This window comes from Trachinotus anak, unplaced genomic scaffold (assembly GCF_046630095.1).
Source record: "Trachinotus anak isolate AG129_WGS33_773 ecotype Australia unplaced genomic scaffold, CSIRO_AGI_Tana_v1 ptg000021l, whole genome shotgun sequence".
Classification (NCBI taxonomy): domain Eukaryota; kingdom Metazoa; phylum Chordata; class Actinopteri; order Carangiformes; family Carangidae; genus Trachinotus; species Trachinotus anak.
In genome coordinates this window covers 7,823,981-7,842,544 of record NW_027273872.1, presented here as the reverse complement: position 1 = coordinate 7,842,544, position 18,564 = coordinate 7,823,981, and the positions used below count along the sequence as shown (strand labels likewise).

General features: G+C 41.3%; 1 protein-coding gene across 1 annotated transcript; it reads left to right on the top strand.

The window, feature by feature from the left end:
- Nucleotides 1-13,928: 13,928 nt before the first annotated feature.
- phox2bb (paired like homeobox 2Bb) lies at nucleotides 13,929-16,696 on the top strand. Its single transcript, XM_071458407.1, has 3 exons — nucleotides 13,929-14,606; nucleotides 15,256-15,443; nucleotides 15,833-16,696. The coding sequence occupies exons 1-3, from the start codon at nucleotides 14,366-14,368 to the stop codon at nucleotides 16,259-16,261; spliced, it is 858 nt and encodes a 285-aa protein (XP_071314508.1). The 5' UTR covers nucleotides 13,929-14,365; the 3' UTR covers nucleotides 16,262-16,696.
- The last annotated feature ends 1,868 nt before the right edge of the window (nucleotides 16,697-18,564 follow it).

Sequence of the window (18,564 nt, the reverse complement as noted above, 5' to 3'; positions counted from 1 at the left end):
CCAGAATGCCTTTTGACATCCTCCAACCACAGCTATGACTTTGGTAATAAACACTACCCTGTATTTGACAAAACAGTCTCATTAGGTCCCATTAGTGGCTGGTCTTTAGCTTTCCATCCTATCATTATTTTTCATTACGTCACATTATATTGTTTAAATTGTTTTGTCAACTTTTAAGCCAACATAAACAGGAAGTCCATGATGTTCACAGAGGAACTTAAATTGGAACACATTTGAACTATAATATGACAACTTGGCCAACTCCATCTGCTGAAGAAGATGTAATGATCAAAAGCTCCAACACTGCCATTAAATGGACCCTGTGGTGAGATTGCTTTGTTTACTGCTGTTTCTAAGGTCAAGAACCTTTAATCTCACCTCCCCAGGGTTGAAATGTGGTTGTAAAACATAGTACTATGCTCACTGAAAACAGCAACCATTGTTAACTTGAATTTGATTCCAAAGGATTCCAATTTATGTTTTCATGGCAAAATGTGGTAGCCCATCAAATGTCTATAGAAACTTGCAGCTCAATCCCCTTATCAGCTGCCTATCCATTTACTCGGGACATTCAGAATTTGCTAAAATATTGCAGCAGTACTGTAAATTTTGTAATCCTATCTGGTTTTACCTATTCTAAAATGTACATCCACTTATGAATTCACTTAAACACCCTTAACCAAAAAGCAAATGATACTTTCTGTTCAGTGTAATAGCAGCACTCTTAGCCACGTTGAAATGCTAAATGTTTGGTATTTTGGTATTTTAACATGCTTTGCTCTTTTCACTGTGATGTCCAGGAGGTTCCAGTCAAGTCAATGTTAAGTGAATAGTAAGGTTAGGTTTGCCTCTATCCTGCTGGCTTATTGACTCGCCTGTCAATACCACTGCAGGGAAAATCTATAAGGCCTGCAAATGTTATCTCAACATCCGTTTGCGGGCGTGCACGTTCACTCATGCATGTGAGGCTTTAAAGGTCTTTTACATGCTTAACTATAATGCCTATTGTAGTATACCAATATACCTTACAAGAACAGATGATGAGGAGTATACTTCAAAAGAGGAAGGTTTTGTTGGTTTTTGATAGTTATGGTTGAGCACTTGTTTTTCACTTAAAATTTAAAGGTATGATAGTAAATTTTTTGGCCACTAGGGGACAGAAAAAATCCAAAACAATCTGACAGACTCCGCTTTGACAAATTATCATGGTATAAAGTGCTGTACCCTATTAGAAGCTTTAAACCTATATGGACTGATTTTTTGACCACTTGGGGGCAGTGGAAAGAAGCCATAAACACAACACTGACATATCATTAACTTTTCTCATGATATGGAGAACTTTTGCTTATTTACACATCACAATATTGGAGTCATGCTTTTGGCTGCTTGAGCAATCAAAGTCCAACACTGACTCTTCTTTTAGCCATATTTTCCTCTCCACCATCTTTTGAGAAAAATATCTGGCTAACTGCTCGATGTGTTCACCAGATGATTGCAAACTTTTTATGTTTGCTGTTTGGAGCTGGGCAGGTGCTTTACGGTGGCTTCATCAGAGCATTTTCTGCTGCAAACAACAATGACGAGAACTGTAAGAGTGAACCAAAACATTGTGGAACGTAATTATCCAAAAGTTGAGAGACAGTAGAATCATCTGTGGAGCTGTGTTCAAATGACCTCAGTCTAAGTAATATGAACTAGTGTTAATGTAAGCCTGCAGCTTTAATATTCAGTTTTGGCAAGGATTAGTGGTTAGGGAACGAGATGCACGTCCTCACAAGGATAGTAGAACAAATGTGTTGTGTGTTTGTGGTTACAAGTATCAGTGCAGATGGAGGGCTTATGCCTCACCTCACAGCATGCTGCTCATTACCTAATGCTCAGATCCCAACACATATTATTCATCTCTGACAACTCGCCACTTTGCATAAAACAAACACACATAAATGCACATGCATACACTGATGTGTGTTGCTGAACACGCTCAAGAGCACATGTACGCCTAAACCAACAAGCTGTTATGAATGCATACATACTTCACAGCTCTTCAAATCCCATGTACTGCACGGGCACATATGCTGCATACAAAAGTGACCTTGCAGACCATACTTCAGCATATGCTTCATACACAAACACACGCACACACACACACACACACCCTGAGAGCATATGAGTAATGAACAACCTTAATAACACCTCCAACTTTTCCTCTTCTTCTCTCTGCTGGCTGTTTAAATTCACATCCCCCTTTAACGTCGCCCTAATCTCATTACTGCTGGGCTAATGGCTCTCCTTCTGCTCCTCCCAGACGCTCTGCCCAGACCTTGGAAAACACACACACTCACACACACCCATGCACGCACACGCACGCATGCACGCACGCACACACGCACACAGCATTCAGGGTGTGTGCTGCTGCTGCAGAGGAGCTACATCTGCAAAGTATGGCCAAGGGAAAAGAGCTGAGAGAAAGCAGAAAGTTGGTGTATGGTGTTTATATGCATGTGGGTGAATGTTTTTGTGGGTGAGGTGGTGAGGAGGGGGGAGGGTGGTGGATGTTGGATCAGCAGCCAACTCCACTCCTAAACCCTCCCCTCACTCTCTCTTTCTCTTCCCTGCAATACCACCTCCTCCCCCCTCCCCTTGAGTAAATCTATAGGGAGGGAAGGCAGAGACAGGTGCATTTCTCCACAAATTGAGTTAGCCAAGACATGCCACATCCAATTGGGCTAAATTGATGTGAGAGTTTGTGATGTCTGTCGTGGGTATTACAGCAAAGGTCAGTGTGCCGAGACAATGACATCAATCTGGTCCACGTGGCTGAGCGCTCGGGCCCCCGCCAGCCCCCTGATTCAGATGCAAACCTGCAAACACAACCAGGGGAAGGAGAGGGCGGACAAATGCTGGTTGCAAACTGGTGGGCATTTTGTGATTGCTTTTGAATGGGGGCTTAACACAACCTCAACGTACCCAAGTTGTTGCCTGTGGGTGTTATATGCTGCTGATGACCAATACATTTAAGATACCCCATATAGATGAAAAAATATAATGTGTTTTGATTGTAAAGTCCAAAAGGTATCAAGAGCATTCAGTTCAAGCTGTTTACCTCAAAACTTTATCAAACCAGTTGGTAGAATATTGTCAAAAAAGGCTGAAAACAAAGAGGCCATAATTTTGTCTTTAACTGAACAACTTTACTTCCTATAAAGAAAAGAAATGGATGTATTCTTAACAAACATGGCACAATGGTCTTGTTAGGTACTGCTTTCTGTAAACACTGTGAAAGATAGTACACACTGTGTTTCCATGGTACAGTAATAAACCATCCATGTGAACTGAGTTTGTCATAATCAGAATATGAGATTAGCTGTTACTCTAATGAAGTTACAACACAAATCAACCTGATTCCTTGAATTAATGTACATTTTCATCAAGTTCTCCACAGAACCAACAATTTAATTTAGGCTACACTTGTATATGCCACTGTCGGTCTACTATTGGATGGACTGCCATGGAAACATATGTTTACGGTCATTGACTTTAGTGCCTTTGGGTGCCTTTGTGATTTTTCAAGACTTTTACATCACAGTTCATGACAGTTTACCACCACATCTAGTGGGTTATAGCCTAATTGCATGAGCTGTGCATTTAAGTTTGAATACAACATGACATGCTAACATCCAACATGTTAGCATGTTTAACAATGCAAAATGACTGCAAGCTATGATGATAACTGTATGTATAACATGCTAACATGCTAACGCTGCTCTGACATGCAATGTCTGAATGGCTATTTCAACAATTTCAATTTAGGACTAACACTCTACCCCCTTGCCACACCAGCATTGTGATAACTCATGTAAAAAGTACGTTATAACAATTTCTTTTATTGTGCAATTATTTGTAGCAGTTCTTTTTTTTAGCAAGTAGATGGACACAAACAGTATAGCTTTAATTAAACTACCTGAATCAGCTCTATCTCAGAGGTTACAGGGAAGACTTCTGTATTTGTTTTTCAAATGGGAGACATAGCAGTTGTGACAAGTTCCCAAAATCTCTTAAGAATTTTTTGACCTATGATTTATGGTTAGACTAGCATATTCACATGCTAACTGTACATATGCTAATTAGCGAAGACTAGCTACCACAGCTAATTTACTTAACTGTTACCACTACTAGAAACACTCTCCTTCTGATACCATGGGTTATGATGTCAATACAACCTCAAATGCTAAAGCCACTCATCAATAGATTCACTTAATGTATACACCACAGTTCCTTGAGTCTGGGATGACGTAATTTTCCTTATGAACACATACTTCCTATCAATTTCAGGTCCAACATGTGTGTGGCAGTGGTTTAGGGCTACTTTGCCTCTACTCTCAGAAAATCCAATAGAAACTTCATCATTCTGTCACCTCTGCCAGGGCCTGCAACCCCAGATTTAAGGGGTATGGCTTTCATCCCACCTCTTTTCAGAGAGCCATTTTCTTTGATCACATTAGCTTTATTGCTCCTCTTATGGTTCCCTCTGTCTTCTCACTGCTACTCTATATCAGCCCAGGGCTATTGGTTTTCATTCTATGGCTTCAATCTGGACCTGGACCAGGCTGAGCTAGACCAGCTTACAGTGACGTTAATTCATATAAAAGCTATATGAACAGCAAAGTTCAACTCCTGACTTCAAGAGCTCACTCCGTCAACTGGACATTACATTTGACAGAGTTTATTAAAAGGTAAACAAACAGTAATAATAATTTGCGGATTAATGTAGCAATAACCACCAATTTGTACTTGTGCTTCAGCGTACTCAAGTTTGTTTCACATGATATTTACTTTTAGCAAATGTCAAAAGATATACAAAACATCTGAACAAAATACTTGGTAGATAAAAAGCAGTTGTTTAAAAAGTGTGGCTTTGTCTCAGGCTTTATTTAAGCCAGCAGCAGCAGTACTGGAGGAGCTGCTGTGGAGTTTGATTTTGTTTCATCTAACCTTTGCACCTTTGTAGTCAGATGAGTTGAAAGAGACTAATTTCAGAGTAAAGTATCTGCCAATCTCAGCCAATTAAAGACAAGTCATCATCTGCTCTGCTTAAAAAAGATTTTCTGGAAGCAATGGGATCCATGAAGAAGTTTCAATTCATCCCCAGTCACTGGAATCCCAGACCAGAGATTTGTCTGAGAGGCAATTTACTGTCATTTGCCGGAGAGTGCTGGTCTGATGCATAAACATCGTCCCTAATATGCCAATTCATCATCAGACAGCCAGGGGATTCTGGGTGTGTTCTGATCAAATTTGCACCCAGCGATGATGAGGGGCATGTTGGTTTTGCTGCAGAAAAGTGCAGATCCAGCTATTTGTCACGTCAAGCTTCCACAGGGGAGGGAAGATACACAGCATAGATACACATGAGATAGAAAAGACATGAAGAGGCGTACCATAGCACTCTTTTCGTACAGCTATGACAGCCAGCATAAACTCGTAGTCAAGCCAGCGACTTGGCTCTAAGGATGGCGATGTTCAACAACTATTAAATTGATTACCATAAAATTTTGTGCAAAGATAATTAATCCTACTCACTTTCATAATTCCCTCACTTTACCTAAAGCATCACCACAAAGTTGACTTATGATGCTTTAAGTGAAATTTCTCACCAATTAATGGATGGACTTAACATGAAATTTGGTGAACACATTCATGTTCCTCTTACAATGAATTGTAATCAAGTCAAAGTTTGAATTTGTACAGCAAAGCAATTTAATTAGCAGCTTAATAGCAAATATCAGCAAACTAACACCCTAAGTTAAGACGGTAAACATACCTGCTAAACATCAGTATGTTGCGACCACCATGTTAGCATTTAGCTCAAACCATTATTGAGCTAAGTACGGCATCTCAGAGCTGCTTGCATGGTTGGAGTCTCATAAGGCGCCAGTTGCACAACTATCTCTGTTACTTTTCATCTTTACACCCATGTTTCCCTCCTCACTATGACTCCCATCGTTGCTTCAGTTGCCAGACAACTCTGGAGACTCAGGAACATGCAGCTACACTGAGCTCTGCTGCTGCTAAAAATTATGTTAAAATCCTTAAACAAGCAACATATGGGCTCTCTAAGCCATGTGCAATGCTAACACTAACACATATATAACACCCATTTTGAGCACAGCCCATTCACGATCCACACATTGATTTCAGTGGAAATATCCGATCTAGTTGTTCCAGATCTATGGTGCAGCATCATCCTTCAGAGCCCAGAGAGAGGCCTTCTGGGAACAGGAAGTGAATCAGAGTCTGCAGTGGACAGACAGACTCTGATGGCTCCCATCTGGCTGTTCTTTAAGTATTCCATCCAATCAAATTAGGTTTGATTGATCAACAGGCGCTGCCATTGGATGGTGGTCATGGCAATATAAATCATCCTCTGCCATCAATATGGATGGCTTTTCAGAGGAGGAGCAATAATGACAAAGCGTACATGAAATTCAAGGAACTTGACATCCTCATGTCCAATATACAGTTTACTAATCTGAGGGTTCTGTTAGCGAGGATCCTCGTGCTCAAAGATGAATGTGATTCAACAAAAACTTTGGATAAACAAACAGAAACATTCACAGCACTGAGATGTTCAGATCCAAAATCTGCTGTCTGGTATTATAAAACCATTTACTAAAGGTAAACTGTTGATTTTGACTGATATTAGTCTTTCAGCTGTTGTGGAAGTATACATCTTTTGTTAAAGAAACAACATCTGCAGCTCTGTTTTAAAGTTAACCTGATAACATCCATTCTCAATTTAAGAAATTCTTGAAATGGCTCTCTTCATTATTCACAAATCATTAATGACAAGACCCAGTAGAGGTCCACAGTATGATCTATCAAATAATTATCAATAATTTTCACTTTAATCCATTTCCACTTTTAATAGATATTATTTATGAGAAATGCTGTCAAGTAGACTTGCATGAATAGGAAATAACAGTTCTACTATCAAACCATGTTGGGATGAACATTTGGATGAAAAAATATATTAGTTATATCAACAGCAGCTGGAGTATTTAGGAATCTGGTTAAGAGTCGAGTTGAAGCACAATAAAGCATCAAAAGGCAAACTAACAAATAAAGCAAACAAATAAAAAGAAAAAGTGGGCGTGCGGTTAAGTGGCCATATAAAGGTGACTGTTCAAATTAAGTGAGTGGAATTTCTACTTCTACTCCATGACATTTCAGAGGGAAACAATGTAGTCTGCCTTTTACTTATTTGACAGATTCATATGATTAATGCAAAATGTAATTAACTAATAAATAAATATAAAATGCAGCACTATTCAAAGTAGTTAAGATTAGCTCCACCTTTATCACATACAACATTAGTGATGCTCACACAATAATGCATCAATAATTATATTCCAATAACAATAACAGTACATTATTCTGATAGAGGTCATTCTGCCTGAGTACTTTTACATCTGGTACACTGAGAATATTTTGAAGCCAATACTTGTTTATTTTTACAAAGGTAAAGTTTTGAATACAGGACTATTACACAGAGTATTTCTACACTGTGGCATTACCTTTCCTTGGGCAGCAGATTAGATCGATTAGATAGATCCTCAGGCTAAATCTGGGTGTAGCTTTGCTGGAAGTCCACATATCATAAGGCGTAAGCTGCTCCATCCCAACAGGTGCATCAGACCTAACAGGTGAGTGAGGCAGGTGCCAATAAGACACACCTGCAGACTGAGTAGAGGCTTAATCAGGCAAAACTACTCAAAACACCCCTGTTGGATGAGCAGTGGGTGTGTGGTGAGTTTAAGAAATGTGTATTTAAGCTATTTTAAGGGATGTTGTTCCTCTACTGTTAATGATGAAAGCTTTGTTATAATGTCTAATTGCCACAGTCAACATGCACCACAATCTATGGATGTGTTCAATTACTGATAAATGATTGTGTTTTTGACTCGGCAGGTCCATCTGAAACAACAGATAGATATCCTGTTGTGTGTTATGACTACTGGAGGCCCTTGCTGGGGCTCTTTTGACTATATGGAAATAATCATTCATAGAAGCTGCCTGATGGTTTATGCAGATGGAGGCTGGGGGCAAAATAAAGAGTTTTATGTAGAACTGAGGCCACATGTTTGGCCATAACACATCAAAAGAATATGAAATTGAGAAGGGGGGGGGGGGGGGGCTGCAGGAGGCGAGACAAATTAGCAGCTTTAGAAACTGATAGCAGGTGTTTACATGTAGTTTCTTTTGCATATTATAATGTGGAAGTGGGGAGGGGGGGTGTAATAAACATTACAATGTGTTGTATAATAATCAATATAATTCACAATGACCTTGACGTTTTATGATGGATTGGGAGACACGGCCTACTGTAATTGCTGCCCACCCCTCCCTCCTTCCCTCCTTCTTTGCTTCTTTGCTTCCTTTCTTTCACCCTGACGCCTCCGCTCCTACAGACCAGTCCCTCTCTCTCTCTCCCTCTCCCTCTCTCTCTCTCTTTTTGACATTAAAAACCGCTCCATCATTCTCGATGCGCCGCCTTGTCGCCTGCCGCTCAGATGACCATTAATCGCTTAATTCCAGTAAACCTACGTGCGCACAAAAGGCCGCTGTCTGCCGCTTAATGCATGTGTGATTAAGCTTTCAGGCCGACCACACGGCATTATTAGCCAGCAGGTCCTTGTATAGAGGGCCAAATGCCTTCAGGGGGCCCGAGGATGGTGTGGGGCGGTGGAGGAGGGGGTGGATGTGGAGAGGGAGGGGGGTAGGGGGTGGGAGGGCAAGTTAATGACACTGACCCTCACTTCCCCAACAGCTATTCTATTCAACAATAATAACGGGTCACGCAGCTGATTTATGAGGCTGGGGCTAATAATCGTCAATTGCTAATGCTGGGGTTGGGGTAGGAGGGGTGGGGGTGGGGGGGGGGGGTAATGCCAGTAGACTATGCTAAATAAAATATGCTCTGACCCCCGCTGGGAGGTGAAATGCAGCGGGCAAAAAAAAAAAAAAAAAAAAAAAAAAATGACAGATGATGTTCCAGATAGCCCCCCCACCCTCAAAGCTCGTCGCAGCTTCACTGAGTCTCAGCAGAGTTGTGCTGGTCCGGTGTCTGTGATTTCCAACATTTTGAGAGGAGCTGCAGCGGCACCCAGGCCAGACTCAAGCCTGCATGCCCCATCCGTCCGCCTGCATGGCTGCAATAAATTAATAACAACCAAACAATGTGTCGTGGAGAGGCGGATTCAATTACTAAGTTTATTTACAGGGGAAATCTCATGAAGGCCATTGACCCGCGTTAAGCAGCGCGGGATGAAACGATGACAAGAGCTCCGATAAGAATTTAATTCCATCTCATTTCAGACGATTTTATGAATCAAATTCTTGAACACTGGCAAGAGATTTAATGATCACATCTTTGCGAAATCTTATTTCAGAACCGGTCGATGGCATTTCTCTGCGTTAATGTCGACTTAGAGGTTGGAGTAATTTAGTAATTGATTCCTTGCCTGGCTCTCGCCCGTGCCAAGGCCGCGTTTGAGGGTAATATGTTTCCTAATCTTATCCCCCGGAATAAGATTTTTATGTTAATCCACTGGCTGGTCTCCTGGTCACTTGGGAAGCGCAGATAAAGGCTCAGAGGGGCCGGAGAGGCCAGGAGAGCCGAGCTGTGCTCTCCAGGAGCTGGCTGCAGCATCTGGAAAACAACGGGACGAGTTAATGGGAGACAACAGGGAAATATATAACACACACCACAACCTGTCCATGAGATAAAACATTTACCCGCTTCTTCGTGTAGAATCTGTAAATTAATCACTTTATTTACACAGAAGCTAAATGTAAGGTTGATAAAGTGCCCCCCCTGGGTTCCCCCTCCACCAGCGTTATGCTGAGCACAGCTATTGTCATTTTAACATTTATAATATGCAGGAAGTAGAATTTGTGCATAAAGAATAAAAGCTGGGTTTATCCTTCTCTTCACTCTCGCTGAAGACAGAATGAAAACGCATCAGATGAAAATGCGTCACAAGCCCGTCTAACAACAGCAACAACAACAACAACAACAACAACAACAACAACAACAACAACAACAACAACAACAACAACAACAGCAACAACAGGATGGCTGCAGCTGTCTGCACGCAGCAGGCTCAAACACTGACGTCTTTTGTGCTGCAGGTTTTTTCCCCTCTCTCCTGCAGACACAGAGAGAAGACACCAGCTTCTAATTGAATTCCGTCTCTTCTCCAGATGTCACTTTCCATCTGTGCGCTCGGAAACGCGATGCGCCTCTTACGCACCGGCCTGAAACACCTTCAAATCGGATTTCTTTTTTTTGTCTTTCCGACTTCACTTGTGTTAACGTGTTTTCTTAAGCACCGTTTCAGTTTCTACAATTGCAGAATCTCGCAGGAAAATAAGACAAAATATATTTTTAAAAAAGCGGGGAGGGGGGGGGGGGGGGGGGGGTGTAGGTTCAGGATTTATTAGAGAACATTGTTGTTTTGAATGATTTTCTTTTTTCCCCTCTCACGTATTTCTGCAGGTGGGATCGCGACCCCTCGCCTTTTATCCATCCTGTCAAATTGAGACATCACACTAAATTGCCACGAGAGCTTCCCCCAAAATGATTTTTTTTTTTTTTTTTTATCTGCTCGCGAGCCCCTCCCCTGCAGCACGCGGCCTTATTAATAAGCGTTTTGATCAGCGCGGGATGTCCTCGGGCGCAGGAGTGAGACATCGCCGGTGAGATGTGACAGCGGGACCCTCCCATCGCTCTCCCTCTCCCTCTCTCTCTCTCTCTCTCTCTTTATCCTCCTCTGTCTCTTTTCTGCCTTTTCGGGGGAGTGGATCCATCCAATCCATCCAGAGACAATGGCATTTTGTTCCTCTTTTTGTCCCTCCTGTCGACCCGCATTCCTACATCGCTGAGCAACGACAGTGCGCACTAAATGGAGAGGAGTTGCTCCCATATCCCGGCTATTGTCCGGCACTTGCCAGGGGAATTTAGGGTCTTGCACACATCGCATTTCCCTGATTTATTTAAGTGAAGGCATACGGTTAAAGCCCTTTATTTGCCACATAATTACGAATTAACCACCGCTTTACTTGAATTAAAGGATCATTATGTTACTGTAAATCACTGTTTTTTGGGGGTTTTTTTACGCACGGTGAGTCATATAAATGCGTGGCAACCTGCAGCCATCAGGCCTCCATATGCACATAAACTCTCTGCACATTTTGCATCTTGCAAAAGCTGAAAAAAAATAAATCCTTTAAGTCAACTGCAGAGTCCCGCCTTCCGGATTTGATACTCTCACATCAAAATATCACCCTGTCGCTTCTCGGCTCACCCGGACCAGCTGAAAGAATTAAAAGATGTTGAAACTATAAAAGAGGAGGCGTTTCAATAGCTGGTGGACTATGGTGGAGGGACTATAGAGCACAAGAATAAAGAGCGGCTGCAGTGAAAGAAACCGATGGCTAAAAGCTATAATTGTATTTGCCTCGGCGAAATATCAGAAAAGACTTCTCGTTTCTTTGAGCGTTATTAGATTAATTCCCAGAGATGGTTTCTTTTCTCGCTGCCAGACGCGTGGAGGGAGGACGGTGAACCATTCGGCTCTTTGGTTTCAATAATCAAATTAACCATTTGGTACAACTTTTGGGTCCCAGCTCGTGTGTGGAAAAGGGGAAAATAAAAAAAGAAAACATTTACATAATAGGGACCGGGTTGTGTCAAGAAAGAATTAACTTTTTTTTTTTTTTTTTTTTTTTTGCTGGTCAAGACAATGTGCACACGGAAGAAAAGGGAGAAACACACTGCAACGCGTCAGCAATTGTGAAGAAAAATAATTGATGGCGAATGTGAGCGCGTCTTCGCTCTTTTAGCCGATAATGTGGGCGCTGCGCCTTGCGGCCTGCAGCCTTCATGGACAAAATGACAAAAAATATGCTTTATAAAAGCGTTGTGGTGCCATGTTCAGTATTTTAATCTTCTTTTTCTTTTTTAAAATTTTTTTTATTAGGCCTATAAAAGCTGCTGCAGCCTTTTGATTTGGGAGATATTGACACATGTGAAAATGTATCTTGAAATTAAAAATCCATTTGCATCACCTTCTCCAAGAAAAAGATTTTAAAAGTAAATTGTAGACCTGTGACCTCAGGCACTGCCCTGTGTGGTGCACCACTCTTATTCATATGATTAGTTTTTAAATATCTGCCTATAGTCTCGAGTTTCAGAAATACATTATTTTTTTAATATATTTTTTTTTCAAATTATGATGAAAAATAAGATCAATACTGTGAAAGACAAAATCAAACCAATTAACTCTGAGGTTCACTAGAAACACGTCAAGGCAAAAGATCTATTATAATTCTGTAAGAAAAATTGTACAGGCTGAGACAAACGTTTCTAATATCCAGTGTCCAAACTAACACCAGAGCCACGTATGATAAAACCAGTGACATAAACCAGTGACATAAAATCCCTGTAGGATTTTATTATAGGGGAATATTATGGGGATTTTCGACGTAGAGGCTCAGAAGAAGAACATTACCACACAGATCAATCACTGGTGAAGAAAGTCAAACATCAAACACTCATCTACTAAATCGAATTGATGCGCCATCATTGCTGTTGCGCCTTTTCGTGTTTCGTGTAATTTGGTCGAGAAAAAAAAAACAAAAAAAACCCGCAGCTTCAAACGAGGACTTGAACTCGCTCCAGTGAAAAAAAAAAGAAGAAAGAAACACACCGAGTGTGTAAGCGCCATACAAAACGGTTCACCTTATTACACAAACCGAATTAACCACTCAGCCAATATTGTGAGCCTAAGAGGTCCGATGACTGCCTCGCCAGTTCGTTACTTTCATTAGAAAGATGTTATTTGCCAAATAAACGGAATAATGAAAGTAATAAAGACAATTACAAACTCATTTGAATCATAAAAACACACCCGGAAGTTTAGCAGAGATCACGCCGCAGCAGTGCAGGGGGAAGAATTAGAGCAAAAAAGGACAACTAATATCACCAGACCGAAGCCAATACATGTGTTTATTCCTGGGAGCAAGTTGCAGGATTGAATGTCCCGGGTTTTTAAATCATAGAGACAATTTCACTTTCATTTCAGTTTTAGCTGCTTCACAGTCATGAACCAGAAATGGTAATGTCAATTACTTATTGAAGACAAAACAAAAAAAAAGTGGAATAAAACAAAAAGAAACAAACGCGATATTCGGTTCTGAATGTGGTTGGTGTGTACACAGTGCAGGAAATACACCTGAACAAGTCATTTATCTGCGCATTCAGAGTTAAAATCATATTTTCCTAAAACAGAAAAAGGTGAAAAATCAGCCAGTGATAAGAAATAATTCACCTCACTGTATGTTTGCTTGTTTCTCACAGGTTTTCCCTGAGAGGATGCAGAGAAACGCGGGTCGGACTTAAAGAAATTATTGTAGTTATTCCAGTTGATTGGGATGTAACTCTTGTTACACAATTTCATTCAGCCCAAAAACATGATTTTAAACATATAAACGACAAATTAGATCGTTAGACTTGGATAGAAATGTTCATGTTTTGCAGCCTCGGCGCGGCGGATGAGAGCAGAGTGAAAACAGCCGGAGCAGACGGGCAGAAGGAAGAGGCAGAGGGGGAATACTATGTGAAATCCTGCCCAAGGTATACGGTCGCTTAAAAGGCTTAAAAGCTTGGAGAAAATTGGATCAGGGAGAATCGTCACCCAACTTTCATTATTTCCAAGTGGTGTGATTGAATTAAAGGGCAAGATGGTGGTTGGAGAGGAGTGGGGTGGATGGGTAGAGGGGTGGAGGGGGGCGGCGGCGGCGGCGGAGGGGTGCGTAATGGCGTGGTATTAAATTCTAATTAGAGATGCAGGGGATCAATGATAGGGAGGTTGGACAGCCCGGGCCCCCAGTGCCAGCCCAATAGACTGATGAGTTATTGTCATGTAAAAAAGCGCTAGCAATAAGACCAAACGCTTTGCTATTGTCCAAGCGGAAAGAGCCAAGTTTATTATGAGGACTATATGCTCTAGAGACCTCGGGCTAGGCGGCTCTTAGGGGGCTTTTCATAAAACAGGGCTAGGTTCCTATAAAGGAGGCCAGTTTTGGAGCAGGCGCTGAGCAGTGAACATCTACCCACCGTCCAGCCTCCTTCCAACCAGTTCAAACCAAACAAGTCATCTTTCCCCCCCATCTCAGACCGCGCGTCCTCCTCATTTTTGGTTTTTATTATTTTTTTCTTTCTAACCCAATTTTTTTTTGGGTGTTTTTTGTTTGACATTTTTCCCTGGAAGTGCAGCTTTCTAACTCCACCGAGCCTTCTCAAATGTATAAAATGGAGTATTCTTACCTAAATTCCTCTGCCTACGAGTCATGTATGGCCGGGATGGACACGTCGAGCTTGGCATCGGCCTATGCGGACTTCAGTTCGTGCAGTCAAGCCAGTGGGTTTCAGTACAATCCCATCAGGACCACTTTCGGGGCCACCTCCGGCTGTCCGTCCCTCACGCCGGGGTCCTGCAGCCTGGGGACCCTGCGGGACCACCAGAGCAGCCCGTACGCCGCAGGTAAGCAGCGGCTCCGGAGCCTCAACCCGGCGTATTATAGGACGCCTTGATTGCATTTGAAAATGGAAATGTGTTTAGTATTTACCAAACGAAATTTGCTTACACAAATGAAAGAATTTATCACGTTAGAAGCGATTGCAGGCAAGCGGTAATTCGGTTACGGGGTTATACTATCCCAGTCACACCCAAAACCGCCAACAGAATTATCTTAAGCTGCCAAAATGATAGGCATAATTTATTTACTTTGCGATGAGACATAAAGCTTCGAAAATAATTAGATAACCAAAGACTAAAGCTCATTATTGACACGGAATTGGAGTTACAGTAGCAACAAGCGGGGCGGATGGGAACATTATGACAAGTTTTCAAACTTGAGCCTCAATCTGAGGAGCAACAATTAGTTTAACATTACAATTAACCACATCACAGGTCAGCAACGTTATCAATTCAGAAGTAATTCACAGGTAATCAAAGGCATAATGGGACTGAAAGCTTCAGCTCAGCGTCCTTAACCGGATTTTATACAAAATATCGAATTTGAATTTACTTCCATTTGACAACATCACAATTACACACGCTCCTATATCCACCCATTACTGCCCAATGAGACCACCGCACGTCTAACGGTGGCATTTCATTTTCTCTGCAGTTCCTTACAAGCTCTTCACGGACCACGGCGGACTGAACGAGAAGAGGAAGCAGAGGCGCATCCGGACCACGTTCACCAGCGCCCAGCTGAAGGAGCTGGAGCGGGTTTTTGCTGAAACACACTACCCGGACATCTACACCAGAGAGGAGCTAGCACTCAAAATCGATCTGACTGAAGCCAGAGTGCAGGTACGAGAAGCCACCGGCTCTCTCAACAACACCATTACGCACGGTTACGCAAGAGTGGATTTATTATGCAAATAAGAAACTTTTAACGTACTCGCTTTAACCATAATCACTAAATTTCAACAGATTTTAGAGAATTAAAAGCTTTACTGCTTGCACATGAGTTACTGGCCTCCAGTTGCTGGCATCATTTCATACTGTGAAGGACTAATGCTCAAAATAAAGAGTTTGCGCATTTCTTTGGGGACACTTTTAGATATTTGAGCCACCAAACACTTTTATAAGCCAAATTCACATCAACTCTGCTATAAAGAGACATTTTGTTCAGGTGTAATTTGTTTTTGTCATAAACTATCCATCCATAGCGGTTTAACCCACTCTCAATTTTGCAGGTGTGGTTTCAGAACCGGCGTGCCAAGTTCCGCAAACAGGAGCGGGCAGCTGCAGCGGCCGCAGCGGCTGCAAAGTCCAGTTCTGGAAAGAAATCCGACTCCAGAGACGAAGACATCAAAGACACCAAATCCACCGACCCCGACAGCACAGGAGGACCGGGCCCGAACCCGGTGCCCACCTCCAACTGCGGCGGACCGAGCCCCACCGGAGGGCAGGTCAACACCACCGGGAACGGACAGGTGGACCAAGTGAAGACCTCCGTGTCCACCGGCATGGGGGTGACAGCACCGAGCCAAGGCTGGGCCCCCGCTCCGGGGACCATCACCTCTATCCCGGACTCACTGGGCGGGCCATTCGCCAGCGTACTGTCGTCTTTGCAAAGACAGAACGGAGCCAAAGCTACATTAGTAAAGACCAGCATGTTCTAATGAAGCTCTGCAGCGGGGGGAGAAACACAGAGCAGAGGAAAAGAGACGAGTTTCCTCTCTCCGGAGACTGAAAAGCAATTACCCAAGACAGACTTACGGACAATAAAAAGCAGTTAAAAAGAAGATGACAACTCTGTTATTTTATTTTTATGCCTTGCGCCGTTTCTTGTGGTCAGTTTGCTGTAAAAATATCCACCTTGACAAGTCATAATATCTTATAATAACATATATATATTTTTTTTTTGTTTACAAATGCAAGTTTCCAGTCATATTTTAGGGCTGAATATCCTGAAAAAAGACAGAATAAGGCTTTTTACTGTACTAATATCAACAAAATGACACATCTGTTGAGTTTATTTATTTAGAGCAAAATCACACATCTCACCCTGAACCCAAGTGTTCCTCATGTTTTAAGGAAAACAAAACAAAACAAAACAGAAAAAAAAAACTACACGTTTCAGACTGAACACTGGTGGAAGTGACTTGTTAAGATGAATATTTTTTTGGCCGCGTCTCAGAGCAAACACAGACGTCTGCGCACTGGAGACGAGCAGTGCCGTCAGCGAGCGACGTGTCAGAGTTCAACAGCTGCTTTGTTTGGTGGAGAGACGCTGAGACTGAGGATGCTCTCTCACAAACCCCACGCCCCCGACACAACCAAACACCCAACGAGACGCCGACACATTTTGCTTTTCTGTTCTCCGCAAAGACACAACCTGCTGTGCTGTGTGGAAGCAGCCTCTTACAGCTGCGTTTGTTTGTTTCCAGGGGCTGCTGAGAGTTTAGTTTCTTTAAATTATCGATATAAACACAATTATTTCCTCTCGAGAAAAAAAAAAAGGCACAAACTACTGCAATGTTCACCTCTGACAGGAAATCTGTATGTTTTGTGTGTCTTTCTACGGCAGTGTTTTTGTGGCTCAGATTGTATAGTGTTAATACGTATTATTGTCTCCTATAGTTGAACCATAGGCCATACTCCCTCGTAGATCGATCATACAAGTCTTTTTGATGTTTTACAAAAATTTCCCTTGGAAGAATTTATTTTGGGTAAAAAAAAAAGGGAATGGATGCAAACATTGTATTTATTTCTATATAATTTGCATGTTGTCTCTTTGTCTGATTTTACAATGATTTCCCTCCCATTTTGTGAGCATTATGTAACATGTTTTGTCCAGGATCTGAAAGTTATTTATATGTAGGTAATGAATGCTTATATTTAAGAAGGAAATATTTCTACATGTGCACATAGTTTTCCAGGTGTACCATTGAAATGGTTGTTGATGATAAAAAAAAAAAAAAAATAGTCCAATTTGTTTTTGTCATGTTTTCTTTGGACAAAGGGGAAGAAAACAACTAATTTTTTTAAAGTGTAATTCAGTTCACATTATCTTTAAGTATACTATTCTTATATCATTTTATCTTGCTGATAAATTAAAGAGGTTATTCGGTCCTTTGAGAAGAGCCGAGAGTTCAGCACCACGGACAGCACCGCACCGCTTCACAATTCATCGAGTCTTCAGGATTTATTTTTCCTAAAAAAAAAAAAAAAAAAAAAAAAAAAAAAAGGGAGGAAATATTTCTCTAAAGGTTCACAGAACTGCACATAATTCAGTACATATGTGAGTGTCAACCTCCTAAAATAGGATACAGTATGAGACACTCCACTGAAACCAAGAGAATGTGACTTCATTGAGAAAAAACGAAAAAATGATTAAAAAGAAAGAAAGAAAAAGAAGCAACACCCGTTGATCGGAACAGAAAAGAAAGTAAGTGACACCAGTTATTATATATATTTAAACAACTGCAGGAAAAAAATAATAATTTTAAAGGCTTTTTAAGATATAAATGTTGAATTCGATGTTACATTAAAAACGTGCACCACATCAGGTTGTGGGACCTTGGAGAAAAAGCCTCACAGGTCACAGTCACATCAACATTTATGACACTTCTTGTATCTTGTATCTCTGAGAAAATTATGGAGTCACAAGTTTGGATTAACTGCTATCATTTTTGTTACTTTATCTATACTATGGACCGTTTTTGGCAACATGATAACAGCTGAAATTGCTGATTAGACGACATCATTCAGTGTGTTTCCTGATCATTAAAGTTTCCCCCCTTTGTATTAATCTGAGCTCGTTTAATCCAACACTAACCTGAATCAAGATCTAACTCCGAATTATTGAATCTGATATCACAGATTAATGACTCCATTCTTAATTGTGTCTATCTATACCTTACTTTAAGTACTTTAGTATTATTATCATTTTTTGGTGTTTTTTTTCCCATTGACAGATTTT